General features: G+C 24.5%; 1 protein-coding gene across 1 annotated transcript; it reads right to left on the bottom strand.

The window, feature by feature from the left end:
• Positions 1 to 257: 257 nt before the first annotated feature.
• LOC145842740 (GTP-binding protein 1-like) lies at positions 258 to 19684 on the bottom strand. Its single transcript, XM_082950219.1, has 13 exons — positions 19504 to 19684; positions 18328 to 18539; positions 17902 to 17995; positions 17260 to 17414; positions 14151 to 14319; positions 12932 to 13074; positions 6539 to 6665; positions 5995 to 6126; positions 4512 to 4611; positions 3676 to 3797; positions 2906 to 3071; positions 2222 to 2414; positions 258 to 542 (listed from the first exon to the last, which is right to left on the bottom strand). The coding sequence occupies exons 1-13, from the start codon at positions 19667 to 19669 to the stop codon at positions 507 to 509; spliced, it is 1815 nt and encodes a 604-aa protein (XP_082806345.1). The 5' UTR covers positions 19670 to 19684; the 3' UTR covers positions 258 to 506.
• Positions 19685 to 27150: the final 7466 nt, after the last annotated feature.

Raw genomic sequence — 27150 nt, 5'->3', positions numbered from 1 at the left:
AAACTTTAAGAGAAAAACATTGTTTTTGTAGCAGTTCCATTGAGAATAATTTCAAAGGTTAAAATACTAATTAATTTTAAGTTTTCAGATTTTTTAAGAAAATTATAGCTTGAGGTATCTTAAAAGGTAGAAATTTATTGAACAATTAGAGATTAATTTACTTTTAATAAACTTATATAAAAATAAAAATTGTATCTTATTACTACAATGAAAAAATTGAGTAAATAGCAAAACTTATAATGAACAATTTACTTAGGCTTAAACTATTTTTTAAATTATAATTTTCAACTATTTATTTGAATTTATTATTAAAGTATTAGTACTATTTAAACATGAATTGAACGTTTTAAATGTTAACAAACCTTATATCACAAAAAAAAAACTTTTAGCATTATAACATTACAACATGTTTATATTCACATCAAAACATTTTTTGACAAAAATAAATTCACATAATAAAAGTGGATGAAACTCACAAAATTAACTAAAAATTTTTCATCAACTTATTACGACGTTGTTGGTTTCTTCTTCCTACCTTTCTCCTGTAATTAATTCAATTGTTTTTACCAAAAACAAAAACTAAATGTAAATTTGTTGTATGTTGTGAGAAATTTAAGCTAAAAATTGGCTTCGTGAAGAAATAAGTAACAAGTGGTAACTTACAAACTTATATTTTCCTTAAATAAATATAAAAATTAAAATTGTATAATATTTTTTCGTAAGGGTTGACTACGTATAGCGAACAACTAATTTTTTATCTTGTTTTTTTTTTTTAGGTTGAAAATTTGTACAAAAAAATATAGATTCGAGCTTTTTAGCAGCAAAATAATTTTAATATTTTCAAAACTTTAGTTTTTGTACACAGAAATGCTTACATTATACAAATTTAATCGTAATTTTAGTTTCAAAGACTTTTCTTAACAAGCCAAGACAGATTTTTTTTATGGTAAATATTTCCCAACGTCTACAAAAGTTTACACAATCGCTTTCGAACAAACCTACTACGACTCCTTTTCTCCTAAACCCATTTATGTAAGTATAAACTACACATGTATAAATTAAACGGGTAGCTGTCAAAATTGCACGAAGACACTTTTGCACGGGTTGAATTTGTTTTTACTATCACTGTTACCCTTAACCCTCAGTCAGTAACTTTTTTTTATCTTTTTTTGTTTCGAATTATATATATATATTTTTGTTTTCTTCTACTCTCGTGCGAAATTGATTCTTGACGCAAATTTTTCTTCGTGCAACTTTTACCCGTTTAATAGGTTCTAATATTTGAGTTTCTCTACTTTTTCTTCCCATGTCAACCCGCACTTTTTCCCTAACCACCCATACTTTCCTTCCCAACACAAACCTGAACTTCCTCAACCTTCTCCTCCCCATGTTACCCGTGCTACCCACAACAAACCTGCTGAACTTCCTCAACCTTCTCCTCCCCATGTTACCCGTGCTACCCCACAACAAACCTGCTGAACTTCCTCAACTTTCTCCTCCCCATGTTACCCGTGCTACCCCGCAACAAACCTGCTGAACTTCTTCAACTTTCTCCTCCCCATGTTACCCGTGCTACCCCGCAACAAACCTGCTGAACTTCCTCAACTTTCTCCTCCCCATGTTACCCGTGCTACCCCACAACAAACCTGCTGAGCTTCTTCAACCTTCTCCTCCCCATGTTACCCGTGCTACCCCACAACTAACCTGCTGAACTTCTTCAACTTTCTCCTCCCCATGTTACCCGTGCTACCCCACAACAAACCTGCTGAACTTCCTCAACTTTCTCCTCCCCATGTTACCCGTGCTACCCCACAACAAACCTGCTGAACTTCTTCAACTTTCTCCTCCCCATGTTACCCGTGCTACCCCGCAACAAACCTGCTGAACTTCTTCAACTTTCTCCTCCCCATGTTACCCGTGCTACCCCGCAACAAACCTGCTGAACTTCTTCAACTTTCTCCTCCCCATGTTACCCGTGCTACCCCGCAACAAACCTGCTGAACTTCTTCAACTTTCTCCTCCCCATGTTACCCGTGCTACCCCACAACAAACCTGCTGAACTTCCTCAACTTTCTCCTCCCCATGTTACCCGTGCTACCCCACAACAAACCTGAACTTCTTCAACTTTCTCCTCCCCATGTTACCCGTGCTACCCCACAACAAACCTGAACTTCTTCAACTTTCTCCTCCCCATGTTACCCGTGCTACCCCCACAACAAACCTGCTGAACTTCCTCAACCTTCTCCTCCCCGTTCCTCTCCGACTTCTTCTCGCTCCTCTTGTTTCTGCGCTGGTTGCTCATGTAGCTGGCCGCCCCTTCCACCAGCGACAACACCGTTCCCACCGCCTTCGTCCGTCCCTCCCGGAACACGAACTTCGTTCCCGGTCGCACGTACTCAGGGTTCTTCATGAACCTGTTCGGATATTCGAGGTTGTGAATGATTACTTAAAATTTTGCTGATATGAGTTCATAACAATAATATAAGCAGAGGGTTGCTATGACGCAACAATGCCAACTTTAAACATTATTTCCTGCGGTGATTTTTTAGATATTTGTAAAGTTACTTTAAACTTTGGATATATAATAAAAGTTTTTGGAACGTTTTTTCCTTGTAAACAATTTGAGAAATTTTTATTTAATCTGTGTTTTTCAACTTATTTTACAACATAAATTATTTATTGCGTTAACAACCTTTGAATCTGCATTTGAGTGAAATTTTAAAAAACCATTTTACTAATAAAACACTATATTATAAAACCATGTGTTTTAATTTTGAAGTTATATTTTTTACTCCACTTAAAGGTGACTCTTATTCATCTTTCTTGTTAACAAAGTCCCCACTTTTATTGAAGGAACAAACACAAAAACGCCATAATGTCTACAACAAACCACGTGTCAATTTACCTGAAATGAACTTCAGCTTTGTCGCCGGTCCTCAAATTTTGTTTGCTCATTTTGAGTATTGTCGCGGTTTGTCTGATGCTTCCGCAGTGAACCATGGCTTGGTAGTTCACTGATATCGTTGTTGGGTGGTGGAGTACTAGTATCTCCCCCTTGTATTCCCAAACGGCTGTAAAAATATTTTAAACTATTTAAGTTTTATTTTTATTAAATAATTGATATTATTGTTGGGTGAACTACTAATATTACTCATATATATTCCAATATAGCTGAAAAACATTATTTATAAAATTAAATTATTATTATTATTTATTTGTTTTATTTTTATTATTTTAACTGATATTGTTGCTGGGTGGTGAAATACTAGTATTTTTCCTTTGTATTCTGCAAAATATGTTTATCCAGACATGTTTACAAAAAAAATTTTGCCCAACATGTCCGGATAAGTGAAGAAGCACTGTAGTAATGTTTTAATGATATTGTAGTTTGGTGATGTAATACTGATACTATTGTATATATAAAATATTTATTTATTTTTGATATTTTTAATAATAACCTTTAGGGTTCTATCTAGAAAATACAGGGTTCCCACTAAAATTTTGAAAAAAAAAAATTATAGGGAAATCTATAAAACATAGCAAATTTATAGGGAAATTATAAAAAAAAACCAAAACAATGAATATTATGGATGTATTTTTGGATTTAACATGACCATTTTAAATTATTTTTATGGATTCGGTTTTGGGTTGTAACACTACCATTTTAATTTTTACCTTTAGGATTCAGTTTAGGGTGTAGCATGACCATTCCCTTCCTTATCGAAGATCTTTTCACTTTTTTCAGCGCAAAAGCTCCAGTCTGCCCCGCGTGGATCGCTTTGACGTCCATTCGTTTTCTATGTAAAATATTATGGATAAATGTTAATTAAACAATATTATTTTACACACATTCGTTTTCTATATAAAATACTATGAATTATTGTTAATTAAATATTATGATTTCACATACATTCGTTTTCTATATAAAATATTATGAGCAAATGTTAATTAAATATTATGATTTCACATACATTCGTTTTCTATATAAAATACTATGAATTATTGTTAATTAAATATTATGATTTCACATACATTCGTTTTCTATATAAAATATTATGAGCAAATGTTAATTAAATATTATGATTTCACATACATTCATTTTCTATGTGAAAAATAAATAAATTAATTATTAATGATTATATATTTTTAAGTGTGCATTGTTTTTAATTTCATCCGCTTTCTAAATAATATCAATTAATTATTAACAACCATACCACATAGTTGCTTTCATTGCTTTTACATGCATTAATTTTTTGTAAACCAGTTAATTGTTAATAACTATATCATATATTTATTAGTAAACATGTAATGAAGAGTTGAATTATTAACAAATTTTATTTATTTAAAAAAGCTTTATCATATGAACATTATTAACAACAACTTCAAATTTTGTAACAGAGTACAATTGACTTTCTAATTACAAAATTAAACTTTATCAAGTATTATACAAACAAATATAATTATATTAATAAACAAATATATTTAAAATTGAAATATATTTAAATTTTTACCTGTGAATACTCTTAACAACGACACTGTCAAATTTTCCGAGTCTGTCAGGTCCCAATAACAAAGTTTCTCCGGCTTTAACCACTCCAGTTAGTAAAGTTCCTACGAAAATATTAAATATAATTTATAACTCACTATTCTACAAGGTTGTCACTTGTTTTTTTTTCAATTTTTTCCAGGTTTTCCAAATTTGTTCCAGGTTTTTAAAAGTACAGATTTTTGGGTCTATTTTTAGTTTAAAGTCAAGTTAAATGTAAGAAACTGTCTTGAATAGTATAAAAACATTGAAAAGATACTCTAAAGCTACTTTGAATGTGTATTTAATAAAACAATTGATGATGACAAAAAAATATTTAAATGATAGATTTCTTGAGCCAAATCAAAATTCTAATACTTAATATGTGAAAATTGTTAAAATTCCAGGGTTTTTTTTAATTTCTCAAATTCCAGGTTTTTCCATGTTTTCAGGTAAAGTGGCAACCCTGATTCTAGTTATTAGAATTCTTGTGAAGTATAAAACTACATGATATTTTAGCACTCGAGTTAGTAACTTTTTTTTGTGAAAATATACTACAGTGCTCCATTAAATTATTATATATATTTTTTAATTATCTTATATTTGAAACTATTTTAAAGTTTTATGTTTATCTAACTACCTTTCTTTTGTTTAAAAAACAGTGTAACTTGCCTACTGCTACAACCCGTTCAAGTAGATTATAATTTTGAAAAATAAACGAATTTAATGTGTTGGAAAAACATATGTTTTATCGATTTTTTCAACAAAAAATAATAAGTTGTAGATAAGATAAATTTAACACTAAAACTTTAAAGAATATGTGTTTGGAAAACAAAACTATAATTAATTAGTTTCAATACAATTTGAGTGCAGGCCACAGTTCGCTGACCCCTGGGTCAAAGAAAAAATTGTACCAAAAAAACATATTTTATTTATAATATTTGCAGGAACTTACAACTCCTTGTGGGAATTTCTATTTTGCATATTTAATACAAAAGGAGTAAAATAAATTATACATATTAAATAAAACAAACCATTAAAAACTCAGAATATAATACTTACAAATATATTTATCTATTGTATATTAAATAAAACAAACCATTAAAAATTCAGAATATAATACTTACAAATATATCTATTGTATATTAAGTAACAAACCATTAAAAATTCAGAATATAACCCTTACAAATATATTTATCTATTGTATATTAAATAAAACAAACCATTAAAAATTCACAATATAATCCTTACAAATATATTTATCTATTGTATATTAAATAAAACAAACCATTAAAAATTCACAATATAACCCTTACAATAATATTTATCTATTGCATGTTAAATAAAACAAACCATTAAAAACTCGGAATATAATCGTTACAAATATATTTATTGCATATTAAATAAAACAAACCTGATACGACAGTACTTACAATTATATTTATCTATTGTATATTAAATAAACAAACCTGATACGACAGTACCAACACCAGGAACTGTAAAAGTGTCGTCGATCAGAAACTCGGCTGGTTTGTCGTTGGAATATTTAGTTCGGCATTTCAGCAAGTTCAGAAACTTCTTCAGTAGCGGAATGTTTTCTCCTGATAAATATAAATACTTTCTCCTAATAAATATTTTCGGTTGTTCGAACAAAAACAAGCAAGTTTCATTAAACATTTGTGATTCGAAATACTTGAATTTAATTTTTTAACCTGTAACATTGGAAATTTTTAAAAAAATTTATTTAATTTTCTAAATGTTAAATTGGAATTTTAAAATATTTTATTTAATTTTTTAAATGTAACATTAGAAATTTTAAAATATTTCATTTAATTTTTTAAATGTAAAATTGGAAATTTTTAAATATTTCATTTAATTTTTTGAATGTAAAATTTGAAGTTTTCAAATATTTCATTTAATTTTTTGAATGTAAAATTAGAAGTTTTCAAATATTTCATATATTTTTTGAAATGTAAAATTGGAAATTTTAAAATACTTTAATCAATTTTCAACCTGTAACATTGGAAATTTGAAATATCGGGCAAACCCTTTCAGATGTGAAATTATTTGCTGTTGTGACGACACAATCCTCGTCATTGACCATAACAGGTATCTTTCTGCATCCGGCACTTTTCAGGATCTGATAAAATAAATAAAAATAATATTTTATATATTCAGGTGTCTTTCTACTTTTCAGGATCTGATAAAATAAATAAAAACAATATTTTATATATTCAGGTGTCTTTCTACTTTTCAGGATCTGATAAAATAAATAAAAACAATATTTTATATATTCAGGTGTCTTTCCACTTTTCAGGATCTGATAAAATAAATAAAAACAATATTTTATATATTCAGGTGTCTTTCTACTTTTCGGGATCTGATAAAATAAATAAAAACAATATTTTATATATTCAGGTGTCTTTCTACTTTTCAGGATCTGATAAAATAAATAAAAACAATATTTTATATATTCAGGTGTCTTTCCACTTTTCAGGATCTGATAAAATAAATAAAAACAATATTTTATATATTCAGGTGTCTTTCTACTTTTCGGGATCTGATAAAATAAATAAAAACAATATTTTATATATTCAGGTGTCTTTCTACTTTTCAGGATCTGATAAAATAAATAAAAATAATATTTTATCTATTCAGGTGTCTTTCTACTTTTCAGGATCTGATAAAATAAATAAAAATAATATTTTATATATTCAGGCGTCTTTCTACTTTTCGGGATCTGATAAAATAAATAAAAACAATATTTTATATATTCAGGTGTCTTTCCACTTTTCTGGATCTGATAAAATAAATAAAAATAATATTTTATCTAATCAGGTGTCTTTCTACTTTTCAGGATCTGATAAAATAAATAAAAATAATATTTCATATAATCAGGTGTCTTTCTACTTTTCGGGATCTGATAAAATAAATAAAAATAATATTTTATATAATCAGGTGTCTTTCTACTTTCCGGGATCTGATAAAATAAATAAAAATAATATTTTATCTAATCAGGTGTCTTTCTACTTTTCAGGATCTGATAAAATAAATAAAAATAATATTTCATATAATCAGGTGTCTTTCTACTTTTCGGGATCTGATAAAATAAATAAAAATAATATTTTATATATTCAGGTGTCTTTCTACTTTTCAGGATCTGAAAAAAAAATAAAAACAATATTTTATATATTCATGTGTCTTTCCACTTTTTCAGGATCTGATAAAATAAATAAAATAATATTTTATCTAATCAGGTGTCTTTCTACTTTTCAGGATCTGATAAAATAAATAAAAATAATATTTTATATATTCAGGTGTCTTTCTACTTTTCAGGATCTGATAAAATAAATAAAAATAATATTTTATATATTCAGGTGTCTTTCTACTTTTCAGAATCTGATAAAATAAATAAAAATAATATTTTATCTAATCAGGTGTCTTTCCACTTTTCGGGATCTGATAAAATAAATAAAAACAATATTTTTTATATTCAGGTGTCTTTCTACTTTTCAGGATCTGATAAAATAAATAAAATAATATTTTATATATTCAGGTGTCTTTCTACTTTTCAGGATCTGGCAAAATAAATAAAAACAATATTTTATATAATCAGGTGTCTTTCTACTTTTCAGGATCTGATAAAATAAATAAAAATAATATTTTATATAATCAGGTGTCTTTCTACTTTTCAGGATCTGATAAAATAAATAAAAACAATATTTTATATATTCAGGTGTCTTTCTACTTTTCGGGATCTGATAAAATATATAAAAATAATATTTTATATAATCAGGTGTCTTTCTACTTTTCAGGATCTGATAAAATAAATAAAAACAATATTTTATATATTCAGGTGTCTTTCTACTTTTCGGGATCTGATAAAATATATAAAAATAATATTTTATATAATCAGGTGTCTTTCTACTTTTCAGGATCTGATAAAATAAATAAAAACAATATTTTATATATTCATGTGTCTTTCCACTTTTTCAGGATGTGATAAAATAAATAAAAATAATATTTTATATAATCACGTGTCTTTCTACTTTTCAGGATCTGATAAAATAAATAAAAACAATATTTTATATAATCAGGTGTCTTTCTACTTTTCAGGATGTGATAAAATAAATAAAAATAATATTTTATATAATCAGGTGTCTTTCTACTTTTGAGGATCTGATAAAATTAATAAAAACAATATTTTATATAATCAGGTGTCTTTCTACTTTTCAGGATCTGATAAAATAAATAAAAACAATATTTTATATAATCAGGTGTCTTTCTACTTTTCAGGATCTAATAAAATAAATAATAATAATATTTTATATATTCAGGTGTCTTTCTACTTTTCAGGATGTGATAAAATAAATAAAAACAATATTTTATATATTCAGGTGTCTTTCTACTTTTCAGGATGTGATAAAATAAACAAAAATAATTTTTTATATATTCAGGTGTCTTTCTACTTTTTAGGATGTGATAAAATAAATAAAAATAATCTTTTATATAATCAGGTGTCTTTCTACTTTTCAGGATGTGATAAAATAAATAAAAACAATATTTTATATAATCAGGTGTCTTTCTACTTTTCAGGATCTGATAAAACAAATAAAAACAATATTTTATATAATCAGGTGTCTTTCTACTTTTCAGGATGTGATAAAATAAATAAAAATAATATTTTATATAATCAGGTGTCTTTCTACTTTTGAGGATCTGATAAAATAAATAAAAATAATATTTTATATAATCAGGTGTCTTTCTACTTTTCAGGATCTGATAAAATAAATAAAAACAACATTTTATATAATCAGGTGTCTTTCTACTTTTCAGGATCTAATAAAATAAATAAAAACAATATTTTATCTAATCAGGTGTCTTTCTACTTTTCGGGATCTGATAAAATAAATAAAAATAATATTTTGTATATTCAGGTGTCTTTCTACTTTTCAGGATCTGATAAAATAAATAAAAATAATATTTTATATAATCAGGTGTCTTTCTACTTTTCAGGATCTGATAAAATAAATAAAAATAATATTTTATATAATCAGGTGTCTTTCTACTTTTCAGGATCTGATAAAATAAATAAAAATAATATTTTATATATTCACGTGTCTTTCTACTTTTCAGGATCTGATAAAAAAAATAAAAATAATATTTTATATAATCAGGTGTCTTTCTACTTTTCAGGATCTGATAAAATAAATAAAAATAATATTTTATATATTCAGGTGTCTTTCTACTTTTCGGGATCTGATAAAATAAATAAAAACAATATTTTATCTAATCAGGTGTCTTTCTACTTTTCAGGATCTGGTAAAATAAATAAAAACAATATTTTATATAATCAGGTGTCTTTCTACTTTTCAGGATCTGATAAAATAAATAAAAACAATATTTTATATATTCAGGTGTCTTTCTACTTTTCAGGATCTGATAAAATAAATAAAAATAATATTTTATCTAATCACGTGTCTTTCTACTTTTCAGGATCTGATAAAATAAATGAAAATAATATTTTATATATTCAGGTGTCTTTCTACTTTTCAGGATCTGATAAAATAAATAAAAATAATATTTTATCTAATCACGTGTCTTTCTACTTTTCAGGATCTGATAAAATAAATGAAAATAATATTTTATATATTCAGGTGTCTTTCTACTTTTCGGGATCTGATAAAATAAATAAAAACAATATTTTATCTAATCAGGTGTCTTTCTACTTTTCAGGATCTGATAAAATAAATAAAAATAATATTTTATCTAATCACGTGTCTTTCTACTTTTCAGGATCTGATAAAATAAATGAAAATAATATTTTATATATTCAGGTGTCTTTCTACTTTTCGGGATCTGATAAAATAAATAAAAACAATATTTTATCTAATCAGGTGTCTTTCTACTTTTCAGGATCTGGTAAAATAAATAAAAACAATATTTTATATAATCAGGTGTCTTTCTACTTTTCAGGATCTGATAAAATAAATAAAAACAATATTTTATATATTCAGGTGTCTTTCTACTTTTCAGGATCTGATAAAATAAATAAAAATAATATTTTATCTAATCACGTGTCTTTCTACTTTTCAGGATCTGATAAAATAAATGAAAATAATATTTTATATATTCAGGTGTCTTTCTACTTTTCGGGATCTGATAAAATAAATAAAAACAATATTTTATCTAATCAGGTGTCTTTCTACTTTTCAGGATCTGGTAAAATAAATAAAAACAATATTTTATATAATCAGGTGTCTTTCTACTTTTCAGGATCTGATAAAATAAATAAAAACAATATTTTATATATTCAGGTGTCTTTCTACTTTTCAGGATCTGATAAAATAAATAAAAATAATATTTTATCTAATCACGTGTCTTTCTACTTTTCAGGATCTGATAAAATAAATGAAAATAATATTTTATATATTCAGGTGTCTTTCTACTTTTCGGGATCTGATAAAATAAATAAAAATAATATTTTATCTAATCAGGTGTCTTTCTACTTTTCGGGATCTGATAAAATAAATAAAAATAATATTTTATATATTCAGGTGTCTTTCTACTTTTCAGGATCTGATAAAATAAATAAAAATAATATTTTATATATTCAGGTGTCTTTCTACTTTTCAGGATCTGATAAAATAAATAAAAATAATATTTTATCTAATCACGTGTCTTTCTACTTTTCAGGATCTGATAAAATAAATAAAAATAATATTTTATCTAATCAGGTGTCTTTCTACTTTTCGGGATCTGATAAAATAAATAAAAATATTATTTTATCTAATCAGGTGTCTTTCTACTTTTCGGGATCTGATAAAATAAATAAAAATATTATTTTATCTAATCAGGTGTCTTTCTACTTTTTAGGATCTGATAAAATAAATAAAAACAATATTTTATCTAATCAGGTGTCTTTCTACTTTTCGGGATCTGATAAAATAAATAAAAACAATACTTTATATATTCAGGTGTCTTTCTACTTTTCAGGATCTGATAAAATAAATAAAAACAATATTTTATATATTCACGTGTCTTTCTACTTTTCAGGATCTGATAAAATAAATAAAAATATTATTTTATCTAATCAGGTGTCTTTCTACTTTTCGGGATCTGATAAAATAAATAAAAATAATATTTTATCTAATCAGGTGTCTTTCTACTTTTCAGGATGTGATAAAATAAATAAAAACAATACTTTATATATTCAGGTGTCTTTCTACTTTTCAGGATCTGATAAAATAAATAAAAACAATATTTTATATATTCACGTGTCTTTCTACTTTTCAGGATCTGATAAAATAAATAAAAATATTATTTTATCTAATCAGGTGTCTTTCTACTTTTCGGGATCTGATAAAATAAATAAAAATAATATTTTATCTAATCAGGTGTCTTTCTACTTTTCAGGATGTGATAAAATAAATAAAAACAATATTTTATATATTCAGGTGTCTTTCTACTTTTCAGGATCTGATAAAATAAATAAAAACAATATTTTATCTAATCAGGTGTCTTTCTACTTTTCAGGATCTGATAAAATAAATAAAAATAATATTTTATATAATCAGGTGTCTTTCTACTTTTCAGGATCTGATAAAATAAATAAAAATAATATTTTATATATTCAGGTGTCTTTCTACTTTTCGGGATCTGATAAAATATGTAACCATTTACATATGTAGTGATAAAACTACTTTCCTACTTGTCAGAATTTTTCTAAAGAACTAATAAATATTACAAAGATATTTACTAAAAATATTGCTTGTGTAAAGTTCTTTTCTAGATCATATGTGGATATCGTAGATATAAATAAATATATATATATATATATATATATTAGTTTTAATAGCAGGACACATATCTATTTTTGTAACAACAAGAAATACTGGTACGTATAATTAAATAAATGAAAACTTTTAACAATAAATATAAACACACTTTTAAAAATAAATAAAAACAAACTTTCAATAACAATGTTAATGTTTGTTCTAGCACATTAGCTGGACACATGTCTATTTTTGTAACGACAACAAATACTGGTACATATAATTAAATATAAACACACTTTTAAAAATAAATAAAAACAAACTTTCAATAATAATAAATAAAAACAAACTTTCAATAACAATGTTAATGTTTGTTCTAGCACATTAGCTGGACACATGTCTATTTTTGTAACGACAACAAATACTGGTACATATAATTAAATATAAACACACTTTTAAAAATAAATAAAAACAAACTTTCAATAACAATGTTAATGTTTGTTCTAGCACATTAGCTGGACACATGTCTATTTTTGTAACGACAACAAATACTGGTACATATAATTAAATATAAACACACTTTTAAAAATAAATAAAAACAAACTTTCAATAATAATAAATAAAAACAAACTTTCAATAACAATGTTAATGTTTGTTCTAGCACATTAGCTGGGCACATGTCGATTTTTGTAACGACAACAAAAACTGGCACGTTCAGTGCTAACGCCAATCCGAGATGCTCTTTCGTCGTTCCTATTATTCCAGCGTTCGAACCTTGAAATAATAATAATGTATAAATACAAATTTGTGAAACTTAAATAAATTAAATTAATAAAAACATCTGTGCATAGTATTAGCTTCATAGGAAAATTATTTACTAAAACTTTTTAGTTTTCAACATACAAACAATCGAAAGGAAAATTATTAAACAATTAAAACATTTGTGAAACCATCTCAGACATACTATTTCTTGGTAAAATCAAACCAAAAAAATTATTATGTACTTCACACTAGATATATGTTAGCTATTAAAATCGTATATACACTCTAATAACTAATCAAAAAAAAACAAGTACACTAATCACCTAACATTTAAATAAATTATATTTATATATAAATAAATATCAAATATAGCATACCTATTATTACATTAAATAAATCTGGTAATGAATAATTTATTTTAAAATCCGACTTTTAAGTTTTCAGCTTGAAACAAAATTTACATGTGGCAATTATCTGTGCAGAATTTAAAACGGTCTAGCAAAAAGTTTCAAAGAGGCATTTTTACTGATATTTTGAAAAAAAAATTCAAGAAAACTTTTAAAAAGTTATAAAATTTACATTAAATCAAGAAAATGCCTTTAATTAAACTTTATTTAAATCATCTTAAATTGTGCACAATGTTTTTTTCGTGATAATCGCTAAAAGTAAAAAAAAACTTCCAGCTAAAAAATCTAGGGTCGCATTTTTTGGTTTCCATGGACTTTTGGGTTGTTTTCAGAAAATCAAAACTTGCATTTGTGTGAAAATTATTTAAGCTGAAAACCCAAAAGTATTTATAACCACCCTAATGATCGAGTCATGCAAAACAACAAGTTATATTTATTCAAAACAAGTAACTATCCAACCGATCATTAACATGCAGAAATCGGGTAAAATGCCTCAATAAAACTTTCATTTAAATCGTCTTAAATTGTATAAATATTACAAATCTTATATATAAATATTACAAATCTAATATATAAATATTACAAATCTTATTTATAAATATTACAAATCTTATATATAAATTTACAAATCTTATATATAAATATTACAAATCTTATGTATAAATATTACAAACAACCAACCGATCATTAACATGCAGAAATCGGGTAGATGTCCAGTCATGCCGAACACAGTGGTCTTCAAATATTTTTCGTGGCCGGCCAAGTCCACGAAAGTGATGACCTTGGAAGATTTTCTGCAAATTGCCGACCAGTCGATGTTATTGCCGTGTTGTGAGGCCTTGTTGACCACCTTGAATAAAAATAATAATTGAATAAAAAAACAATTGAATATTGAAAATAATTATTTATATTTACATTATCTAATCTACATTACTGCTATCTTTCTTTACATCCTTGAATAAAAATATATTATAAATAATTGCATATAAAAAACAATTATTTATATTTACATTATTGATATCCTTGTTGACTACCTTGAATAAAAATACTTTATAAATAATTGCATATTAAAATAATAATTATTTATATTTATTTTATCTAATTTAGTTGTGAGGCCTTGTTGACTACCTTGAATAAAAAAATAATTGAATAAAAAAAAATTGAATGAAAAAATAATTATTTATGTTTTCATTATCTACATTACTGCTATCTTTCTTTTCATCCTTGAATAAAAATATTTTATAAATAATTGCATATAAAAAACAATTATTTATATTTACATTATTGATATCCTTGTTGACTACCTTGAATAAAAATATTTTATAAATAATTGCATATAAAAAATATATATTTTATCTAATTTAGTTGAGAGGCCTTGTTGACTACCTTCAATATTTTTTTTAATAAATATTTGCATATAAAAATAATTATTAATACTTACATCATTTTATCTACATTACTGTCATGTTAAAAAGCTTTATTTACTACCTTAAAATGAAATATATTTTAATTTTATAAATAATTGCATATAAAAAAATATTCATATTTACATTATCTAATTTATATTACTGCCTTCTTTGGTTAATACCTTGAATAAAAATATTTTATAAGTAATTGCAAATAAAAAGTATTATTTATATCTACATTATTATATCTACGTTATTTTCATTTTTTTTTATAACTTTGAATGAAAATAATTAAAAAATAATTGCATATAAAAAATAATTATTTATATTTACATTATTTTATCTACATTATTGACATCCTTCTTTACATCCTTAATTAAAAATATATTATAAATAATTGCATATAAAAAATAATTATTTATTTTTACATTATTATATTTACATTATTTACATCCTTGTTGACAACCTTGAATAAAAATACTTTATAAATAATTGCATATTAAAATAATAATTATTTATATTTATTTTATCTAATTTAGTTGTGAGGCCTTGTTGACTACCTTGAATATTTTTTTTAATAAATATTTGCATATTACAAAAAATATTTATACTTATACATTTTACTACATTAGGGTTGATCACGCCAATTCGATCATCAGACCACAAGTTTCGGTAGACTGAGACCGGTTTCGTTTGTTTTTTGTTGTTTTACTACATTACTGTCATGTTAAAAAGCTTTATTTACTACCTACTAAAATGAAATATATCTTAATTTTATAAATAATTACATATAAAAATATATTCATTTTTATTTTATCTAATTTACATTATTTTCATCTTTGGTTACTACCTTTAAAAACAAAATAATTTCATTTGATGAATAATTGCTTATAATTATTGAAAAATATACTTGAAAAATTATTTATAACCAAATAATATAATTGAGACTCTGTGAATTCCACCAGTGAATTAAATAAAAATAACATTATTATGTACTTTTAACAATTTATAGTATATTATAACATAACATTTTTGTATTATTCAACTTATATTGCTACTGAATTACTTTTTTAGTACTTAATAAAAAAAAATTGTTTATAACTAATAATAACGTATAAAAACATAAATTATTTATATTTTTTCAATCTTTAATGTTATACATACTACTTATTGTATTTATATACTCATTTAAAACCTGAATCATGTTTTATAAAAATTTTATTTTTTGGAACAAACTTAAATCTGTATCGTTTATCGAAACCTTTAAATTTTTTAAATTTTAACCTTTAAGTTACATTACCTTATTTTAAAGTGTTTTTGAATATAAACTCATTATAATAAAAAAACATTTTTTGCAATTTAAAGTTTTTCGAACACATTTTTTTATTTCAATTTAACAGTAGAACATGACAAAACGGCTGTTTTGATAATAACTTTACAATTTAAGAGTTCAATTTTCAATAGACACTGGATTCCTTCTTCATGAATAATTAATTGTTGCGATTTTTCTGGGAAATTGTTTTTAGAAAATGTTACGAAATTGGAGAATTTCGTGCTGATTCAATTATGTCAAGCAAAATCGATCAAAAATTTGTATTTAACAGCAAGAATTGGTGGTAGAACTTGATTTAAATTTCTAAACATAACTTCACAGTTTCATTTGGAACTTAAAAATTTTACCTTATAACAAATAAATCCATGAGAGTAATATTTAAAAGTTTCATTATTGCATTTGTAACTTTTTGAAAAAAAAAAGCATTGAAAACTTAGAATATGCAAATTTTAAATAATAATCAATTAATCGTAGCTTGCACAGAATTTTTTGTTATTTGTTTTTTTTTTATTTTGGATCTTAATATGTAAGCATTATTTTAAGAAAATACAAAAATATAATTACTGTAAAAACTGTACTTGATTAAAATATGAAATAAGCAGTTCTAAATTAAACTAGTTTTGTTAATAAGTGATCAAACACTTTATTAAAAACTATAACACAACACTATTAAAAATTATGTTTATTTCGGCTTATAGTTGTATTATGTAATGTTTAATTATTCACTTGTTTTAATTTATCTACTAACTTTTTCAACTTTTGCATATACTTCAAATTGTAATTACTACAAAAAAAGTTATACAAATTCTAATATATTACTAACTTGACCATCTGAGTAAATCCTAATTTTTAATTTCCAACAATAGATACAAGTAATACAACTAACATAATAATCTAAATACTTATATACTACTAACAAAATAATTGTAAATACACTTTTATATATTTAAAACAATAATTATAAATACTTGTTTATATTACTTACATAACAATTATAAATACTTGTTTATATTACTTACATAACAAATATAAATATATACAAACTACCAACTTGACCATCTGAGCTGAATCCCAATATTTCGTTTCCGACACTAGAGGTCCTCCCACTTTCAATTTCGTGTTTGTGACGAAACAGTTTCTGTCGCGAATGACCTCGGCCATTGTCAAGTTCACAGTGCGTCAGTACTCCTAATAATGTGGATTTTCCTGAAAAACAAAACAACTTGTTTTGATTGTTCAATAAAAAAATATGTTGTGTTGACATTTAACAGTCTTTGAGAACACAGTGAATAAACACAAGCGAATATTGAAACAGTTGTGTTTGTTTTTATCAACTTTAATGAGAGACTATGCTTTAAAAACAATTAATCGCTTCTTACTTGTTATTAGATATATTATTATAACTTTTTAGATAGAAAAATTGTAAAACACTACTGCATTGTTAAACTAAACTTTATAAATAAATTTTTACTGTTTAGAAACTTTTAATGCTAACAATTAGACAGGAGTATTCTGTAAAAATAACTAGTAGTAATTTCAATTTACGTGAAAAAATAAAATTTATATAGCTTCTTTTTAATTTACTTCTAAATATGACTTAACTACATAGATGTGCTATAATTGGTATTAACAAAGTTATTTATCAATATTATTTGAAAACTAATTATTTTATCAAATACTTTATAATTCTAACCTGCATCTACATTTCCGACAACTGCGATTTTAATTTCAAGGAAATCGTTTTCATTGTAAACTCTTCGAATCAAATATTCCTCTGTGAAGCCACACTGTTTGAAGTATTTATAACTTTTTTTCAATGGTCATTTAATAAAATCTTGTTTGAGAGGCGCAGTTGCGACTTTCAGCAATCTATTTATTTCGCGTCGTCTTCTAAGGTCGCTTCTGATTGGCTAATACTTTACTTGTTTATATTTAAATTTTTTTTTTTTCGGTTAATTTTTTATTTATTTGGGTGAGGTGGGTTGGGGATGTAAATGTTCTTAATATTCTGCTGCATGATAAACTTGCATAAATTCGCAAAATGTCAAACAAAAGTTTGAAGTTTCCAAAAAACTCACATATTCAGCCGACCCATTTATTTTTAACAAATCAAACCAACTTGTGCCTTCAGTTTTCTGATGAGGGTGCAATCGCAGTTGTGACTTTCGGCGATTGCCGTCAAGGTGGCCCTGCTGGCTACGAGCTCTTCCTCGGAAAGTCCATTTTGTTCATTTTGTTGCTGGGATTCCCCCAGTATGAAAACGCACTCACCCTGGTGGCTGGTGATCTTGAGGAGAATTTTCTTGGAAATTTCGTCAAACTTGTTGTCGCCTGGGAGAAAAATTGTAAATATTATCAAGTTGCAAAAATTTCAAATATTTAAAATATTCTGTGGCTTACAAGAGCATGACACTATTTTTTAATGATACTTTGTTGAAATATTTTTATGTTTTAGTTGTTATTAAACTTTACTTTTTTTAGTTTTTGTAGATGAACTACTATAACAAGTTACCAAAAACAAACATTCATTATTCTAAACAAAATAATCTTGAATCAATTCTTTCAACTTTCCATGTTTGTCAAAATTTATTAAACTTAAAGTCTACAAATTTAAGGTATTTAAAGTTAGAGGAAAAATTTTATATTCGAAAGTTACATCATATCTTCAGATACAGGGCTATCTTCAAAATTTCTCAATTTCGAGTTTTTTTGGTCTAAATTTTCAAATTTCAGTTTTTCCTAGGACTCAAGTTTTTTGGCCGAAAAAGATGTTATTATTAAAGACTGTTTATCTGTAGGACCATGTCTATGCAAACAACCCCAAAATACCCCTGACCTGAAACAGTAATAGTAGGAACTAAGGTAAAAACTTCCCACCAACTTCGAGTGTACTTACCAAGGAAACCATTTAAGCACAATGTTGGGTTTTAAACAAAGAGATTTGCAGTTTGAATTACTATTAAGTTTAAAAATGTTCATCACACAAACACAAAACATGACTTATGCAACTGATTTTTTTCAGGGGAACATTGATTAGTAAGGCGAAAAAAGTAATTAAGTGATTAAACAGGGGAAGTTAAATTTTAAACTTCTACCTTTGGGATCATTATGAAAATAGGTTTGGGAAACCTTAGTAAAAATGTTTAAGGTGTTGTATAAACTGTTATTTATTTCTGACTGTGTGTAAAAACTGTTTGAGCTTCTTTTTTTTTAAATATAATACAAATTTGCGTAAAAATTACACTAGACAACAAAACTGAATATTCGACAAATTATCAACAATTTAATCAGTTACCTGGAGCAACGAGGTCCTTCTTAGAAGAATCTTCCTTAACATCGGTGTTGCCACTAGTGGGCGTATTAGATTGAAACAATGCGCTCAAATTTGCAGGATTCACCATCTTCATCATGTTTCCACCTCCACTTGATGGCGCTAGTTTGAACTGGTCTTTCTTTGACATTTTTGTTAATCAAAATAAAATAATCTGTAAATTTACTTTTTTCAAACTTGTCTTTTTTGATAAATTTTGTTAATCAAAATAAAATAATCTGTTCAAAATTTTTGTTTCAAACTTTTGTATTAGTTTGTTCTTTTAGACACATTTTGTAAATCAAAATAAAGCCATCTGTCAAATTTGTTCATTTTATTTTAATTTGACCTTTTTGAAAACTGTTAGAATTAAATTTAAGTAGTATGTTCTATTCATTGTCTTCTTTGTTTAGTATTTTTAATTTTAGTTTAAACTCATGGACTGCTATTTTTTGGACATTTTGTTGTGAATTAAAATAAAATGAACTGTAAGGTTTACAAAAAATTTTTTGGTATTTTTTATTTTAAAATAAATATACTTTATTGTAAACAATTTAGATTAAAACAATCTTTTGATCTTATTTAGTTTTAAATTTATCAAAACTTTTATATTGGTTTTAACTGGTCTTTCTTGGACATCTTGTATATTAAACTAAAACAATCTGTAAACTAATTTGTTTTACAACTGTTCAATTTATTGACTAATTTATTTAGTATTATTAATTTGAGTTTTAACTGCTCTTTTTTGGATAGTTTATAAATTAATGTACATTATTATGTAAAGTTAACTAAATACTTTATTTAACATTTGTTGTTTCAATTTAAACTGATCTTTTTTCAACATTTTAAAATATTATAAAAATTTCATTAAAATAAAACTGTTGAGCTTTGATTAAGGGCATACGAGGGTAACGCACTTTTTTTACATATTGATCTTATTTTGAAAATCTTCAACTTAGCTTACAGTTACTTTTTGCTGTTTCTCATAATAGAAATTAGTTTCTAAAATAAGAGGGTCAAAATGCAAAAGATTTCATCAAAAAAAAAAATGCTCCTACAGTTTTAAGCAATCTTTCTCAAAATTTCTCAGTTTAATTTTAAGTAAATTATGTTATGAACAAATTCAATAACGTTGAGCAAATAATAAGTTTCATCTTAAAAAATAAACGTATTGTTTTGTTTTCTGTTTGGGTCAAAACTTTTTTTTCAAATTTTTACAATCGATTTTTAAATTTCATTCAAGAAACATTTCCTGAAAATCTGAAGTCAATAGGAGAAGATAGATTTTTAGTGAATTATTAAAGTTCTAAGTAAGTTGACAATAAAAAAATTGCAATTAACACATTATTTTTTCATTATAATATTATAATCAGTTAAATTAGTTGTATTCTACAAAAACTGACTTATAGTTCATACTCAAATATTTAATGTTTAAAAAATACCTTTCCCACAATGCCCAAGTTGCTGTTATGGTTTCATTTAAATATTTTTAAGCTTAATTTTAACTTGGAATTTTTTAACATAATAAAAAAAAAATTAATTCAAACTAATTTGTTTAAGAATTTGTTAACTATATTAGCGTACGATTTAAATCATGATATTTAACAGGAAGTTAGTTCCAATTTTCGTTTGAAAACTATCCATTTTTAACATAGGTTTTAATAAACTGTTGAATATCAAGTTATTTTTCATGTTAATAAACTGATTACTTTATAAATATAATTTGCCATGAAAATAAAACAAAAACTTTTATCATTTTACAAAAAAGTTACTTGGTAAATAAACATGTAATAAATATTTTACCACAAGAGTCAGATTTTTATACATTTCAAGTATCTGTAAAACAAAATGTAATTTCTGATGAACAGTTTTTATATTACATCAAAAAGTTTCAAATACTACTTCAAAAAAGTAAACATTATAAATTATAAGCCAGAGGTTTTTAGTACAGCATAGCTAACTCTTAAGCAAAATAAAAAGCATATTTGTAAAATTTTATTTTAAAAGAGCTTTAACTTGCTCCTTTTGTACTTTTGTTTTTTTAGCTCAAAAGCAGAAAAGTTGCAACCCATATTTTTTTATTTGCTAACCCAAGTCTGCTGACCAATACTGTAAAAAATAAACATAAAACTTGAAAAAAACTCTAGTGTTATCCAATCAATGCTCATATGTAATTATACAACCATGTTTTAAAAATGTTTAAAGTTACAATTAATTTTCAAATCATGAAATATTTTTTATTTTTACTTTATGCTTCATTACTAAGATATTGCTTATAAACTTTATTTTAAAGAAAGTAATAAAAATTAAGTCAGCACTTTATTGAATACTTCAAGATAGCTTATTTTAGTTTAATTTAAAAGAACTATTATTTAGTGTTAAAAATAAAAAAGGTTTTCAACATTTTAATGGAAAAATATTCTGCTTGTCATAAATAATTTTGCAACAAAGAGTAATCAAAGACAGAATTAATTTGATATAATTAGGTTAAAAAGTTTCAAAATACTCTTAGTTATAGAATTAACTCAAAATTAAAGTAATTAAAAAACAAATCACGATTATTTGTCAACATAAAATTGTTTTAATAGTTTTAAGTTTTAGTTATATAATAATTAGATAGAAAAATTAAATTTAGAAAAAGATCTTTATACAAATAAATCTAAGTTAGGTATACTTAAACATATAACAAAGTAAAGGTTAGGTCTTAATATCTACCTTATTAAATGTTTACAAATTTACTAAAAATATATTATTTTGCTCAAAAAAAATATTTTTTTGAACTAGAAAATTTTATAAGAAGTGATTATTTTACAGTTAAATAACAATAAAACAAGATTATGAAATTTCAAAACCAAAACTTGGAAATATACATAATATAATGTAAAAAAGACCTTTGTTAAAAAATCAAACTAAAATAACAGGAATCTAGTTGGGAAAAATGTAAATTTGAAAATATTTCTTTAAAACAAAAGATAATATACTTTAAGACAGTTTGACCTGTTGGCTGAAAGATAAACATACATATTTAAGTTACAAACTTTTGATCTTAAAAAAAAAGATTAACTTAAATGAAATAAAAAGTTATAAAGTTTGCAAATTTGGAACAGAGATGTTAAAATTGATAGGCTTTGAAAGCTAAAGAATTTTAAAAATTGACTCCGTATGTTCAACAAAACACAATTTTTACAAAAAAACTTTTGGGAGCTTGAAATTTTTAGTGGTTATGAGATTTAAAACTGAAAAAAACAAACTATTAAATGTTGAACACATTATTTAAACTCATAAAACTGCGTTGAACTTTTTGGTTTTTCTATCAATTTATACTTTTCATAAAAAGTTTTTTAAGAGAAAATCTATTTTTTAAATTGCCTGAAGTTTTTTTATCAAAAATAATTATATCACAATTAATTACTCCTTTCAAATATAAAACTCAAACTTGGTTTAAAAATTTCAAACTAAGAACCAATAAAAGTCAAAATTAAAATAATATTTTTTTTTATTATTTAGTGTTTTCGTTATCTAGTGTTTTTTTTTAATTTTTAGTTTTTATTTAGTGTAAATTTATATTACTAGTAAATTTAAAAACACTTAATATTTTCTAAATGAACGATTATACTTTAAAGTATTCAAGCTGTCTGTTTTTTAATGATAAACTGGTCATGACTGATATAAAAAGTTGCCTTAGAAAAATACATATAAACACACTGAATTATGCTTTCAAATTAATTACCAAATTTTTTTTAATGCAAAAAAAATATATATTGATTGTACTACATATATAAGCTTTAAATAAACTCAAGTAAAAATACTAAAATACATAAATTAAATAACAGATCACATGTTAGATTGTATATTTTGTACTACTATTACATAAAGTATTTATATTTATAACAAAAAATGTTTTAAAATTCAAATTATGTTTTAATACAATTTAAAAAATGCAATTAAGTGTTAATATAAAAATTATTTTCTATACCTTTTATGAAGGTTATTTTGTAAACAATAGTGATAAGGTGGTATATTATGAATATGATAAAAAATTTAAATAATCATATGTTTAGTGAAATTACTTAGAGAACTTCTTTTTATAAATTCAAACCAATTACTTAAAATATTTCTTATCTATAAAATATTTTTAATACTCAATACAAACTTTTTTAAAACTCCTAAGATTGTTGGTTAAGAAAAATAAAACTTTCTTAAAAATAATTATACAACATTTTAATTGTAACAATTATATATACAGAACAAATATTAAAACATAGCCTGTATAACCTTTAATAACTTCAAAACAATAAAAATTATAAACTTAATGATAATAATAATTATAAGTTTATAAACTACTTATACTAGTATAACACATAACATTTCTTTAGTGTATGTATAATTTAACACATTCAAACAGATCATAAACTATTTTTTTAATAATACTAATACTATAACATCAAAAGTTTTTAAATATAAATAAGCACCAGTATAAATATTTTCTTGATGTTTATAAAATTTGTTTAAATATCAAACCAAAGGTAAGCAAAACAGTAGAATATCAATAAATAGTTTTGCTTGCAATTTAAAACTTTTAAACCTTAAATACTTCAGTACATATGAACTAATATAAATAATGGCTTTTACTCAAACAAGAAAATATAGTATTTTTTGTGTTTGAGTGATTGGCTGCAAATAAATTCTAGTGAAAGATTCAAACTATAAACAGTTTTATAGTTTACAACAATCAAAGTTAATTAACTACTTGGAACTACTTATGAATTGATTGTTTATTATTTAAAATTAAATTATTATGATTATTTCTCATTTTGGCATCTAATAGAAATGTTGTTGCTTTACATGTACAGTAACCTTTCGCATCTTTACGCACTCGTGACGTTACGCACTCTCGTTTAGTTACGCATTTTAGAATTCTAAAAAATTTAAACAATAAAAATTTTATATCCTTGAAATTCTATTTATCATTGTATCCAACATCTGAAAGGCACTGTCTTTTATGATCTTTCTATTGCACAAAATATTTATTATTTATCCCTCATTTACATCATATCTTCTTGCTAGGCTTCTTTATAACTTTTTGAATTTAATACTATGCAAGACAAATTTATCCTTATGTGGGCAAAGGTTAAATTAAAAATAAATTTTAGTAACATAGACAATTATTTTCTAAACGTTTTTCTTATATTTTATACCTTTTTGTTCAAAAGAAAGGAATTCATTACAGCACCAAATGCATATTTTTGGAAAAGACTTTAGAAACAAATTTTAATGTAGACAGCACACCATTTTTTAATTGTAAACAAATGCTTAATTTTTTAAATGAATTTGCTAAGTAGAATAGGATATAAATGTTAAGTATCAAATAAGCCACATATAAATTAAGATAAAATCTATTTATTTTTAAAATTAGTAAAATTTTTCTACAAGTATTGCTATTTTATAGAAAATTTACAACCTAATTTTTTTAATATATGTATAGTTTTATCTTTTTTTTTATATTTACATATTAAGTAAACAAATTGTTAAAAGTGGGAAGTTCCCAGTCTACTTTTAACTAGAAGCAATATCAAAAAAACAGCCATTAAGTAAGTATACTTGGTACCTCTCGTATCTTTACGATTTCTTACATCTTTACGCATTTTTTCTGTGGACACAATGTGCGTATATAAGCGAGAGGTTACTGTAAAAATAGTTTCAGATTTTTTCAGGTTTTAGGTAATTTTTGTTCAAAATTGGCAACCCTGTTAAATGTGGCATTAATCAATCCTTTTTAAAATTTACTAATAACAGGACTGAGAAATATTCATATTGACTACTTTAAACTTAAATAAAAAGCATCTTTTTTTTCTTTTTAAGATGTTTTTATTAAAAAGGTGAGTGTGTTTTGTTTAATTTTATACATATCAGGGTTGCCACTCGTTTTTCAAAAATTTTCCTGGTTTTTCAAATTTCTTCCAGATTTTAAAAGTACACATATTTGGGTCTATTTATAGTTTAGAGTTAGGTTAAAGGTAAGAAACTGTGTTAAATAGTATAAAATCATTGAAAAGATACTGTAAAGCTATTTTGAATATGTTTTTAATAAAAAAAAATTTGATGATGACAATTTTTTTTTTATTTATATGATAGATTTTTTTAAGTCAAATCAAAATTTTACTACTGAACATGTAAAAATTGTTAAAATTCCAGGATTTTTTTTTCAAAATTTCTCAAATTCGAAATTTTTCCAGGTTTTTCCAGGTACAGTGGCAACCCAGTCATCATACATTTTAAGAGCATACACTTCTAAAAAAGCATCTACAGCAAACACCATTCTTATCAACAAAATTGACTCACGGTTTACCTTTTTTTAATAAAAAACTTCACATTGAATCACTAGAAACGAGTTAGCCTGAGCACAAAATTAATAAAAACTTATCAAGTGTTATTTATGAAGTAATAGCCTTAAGATTTTTTATTTGATTGATATTTAACCTTTATCTAAAAACTAAACTTTAATAGCCAAAGTATTTATTATTTTTAGAGTCAAAACTTCAAAATATCAAAACTGAAACTAAGCTTAATTTTGAAAAATTTAAACTACCAATTTAAAAAGCACTAAAATATAATAAAATCAGCTTAGACCGCTTTAGGCTTTTTATTTTTGTCTATTCTCATCACTAAAAAAATGCAGCAAGTCAGAATAATAAACTTGTTAAATCATTTCCTTATTAATCTCTACAAATGGATTAAATACAAAAACTGTAATAAAGTTTTTTGAAAAATTTATAGTAGCATTAGAGCTTACTCACAGTTATATTTGAATCATGTTTTTAAGCTTTAACAATTATTTGCACTTTATTTTACATTTGATGTATATTTTTACATAATTTCTGCAAATTTGGAACAAGTAAAAATGTAATGTCATCATTTAACTTAGTGATGTTATTTTGTTGAGTTTAATCCTAACTACTAGAACTTTTTGCAATTTTTAAAGAATGTAATTACTTTTGATATACAGGGTTTCTAATATTAAAAGTAACCTAATCGGGCAAGATATAAAAATAAACGAAAAATCTTGTTGAAATGATATAAAAGTTCATACAATTTTAAGATATTTTCTTCCAACATATAACTATAAGTTTCAATTAACTCTTTATCAATTACTAAAAGAAACTACTTCATTTTGAAAAAATACTTTCCACTTAAGGAAAACCTTTATCTATGAGTCTCTCATTTTTTAGAGACTTTTGGCTTTTCAGTAAATGAATTTAAATACTTGTGACAATCTTACATGGATAGTTAATTTTATGCAGATTGCCTTGTTATCAAAAAACTGTCCTGATTCATCCTGATTTTTTCCAAATTTCAAAAAAACAATCTATTAATTTTTTGAAATTGTTAAAATCAATTTTCCAACAAAACTAGTTATAAAACATACAAAGTATTGAAACAAATCAACTTAATCTCATTCGTAATCTGGAAAAAAATGTTCTTAGATTATTAATAACTCTTAATTTAAACTGAGTTTTCATTGAAAAAACAATTCTGAGCCAGCATAAATTAAAAAAAAAATTCAAAATATCCTGATTTGTTCTTAGTCATCCTGAGTGTGTGGCAACCCTGTTTATGTGAGAAATATTTTAG

Source organism: Thalia democratica, chromosome 8 (genome assembly GCF_965202585.1).
Source record: "Thalia democratica chromosome 8, ktThaDemo2.hap1.1, whole genome shotgun sequence".
Lineage (NCBI taxonomy): Eukaryota > Metazoa > Chordata > Thaliacea > Salpida > Salpidae > Thalia > Thalia democratica.
The sequence above is the reverse complement of the archived record's forward strand: the minus strand, read 5'-3'. Positions and strand labels throughout refer to the sequence as shown.

Excerpts from the sequence above, each read along its gene's own strand:
- LOC145842740 (XM_082950219.1), bottom strand. The coding sequence starts at position 19,669 with ATGTCAAAGAAAGACCAGTTCAAACTAGCGCCATCAAGTGGAGGTGGA. Across the intron at positions 2,415-2,905 it reads AAAGCTGAAGTTCATTTCAG|GTTCATGAAGAACCCTGAGT; the intron begins GTAAATTGACAC and ends ATATCCGAACAG. Across the intron at positions 543-2,221 it reads AGGTTGAGGAAGTTCAGCAG|GAGAAAGGTAGGAAGAAGAA; the intron begins GTTTGTTGTGGG and ends AATTAATTACAG.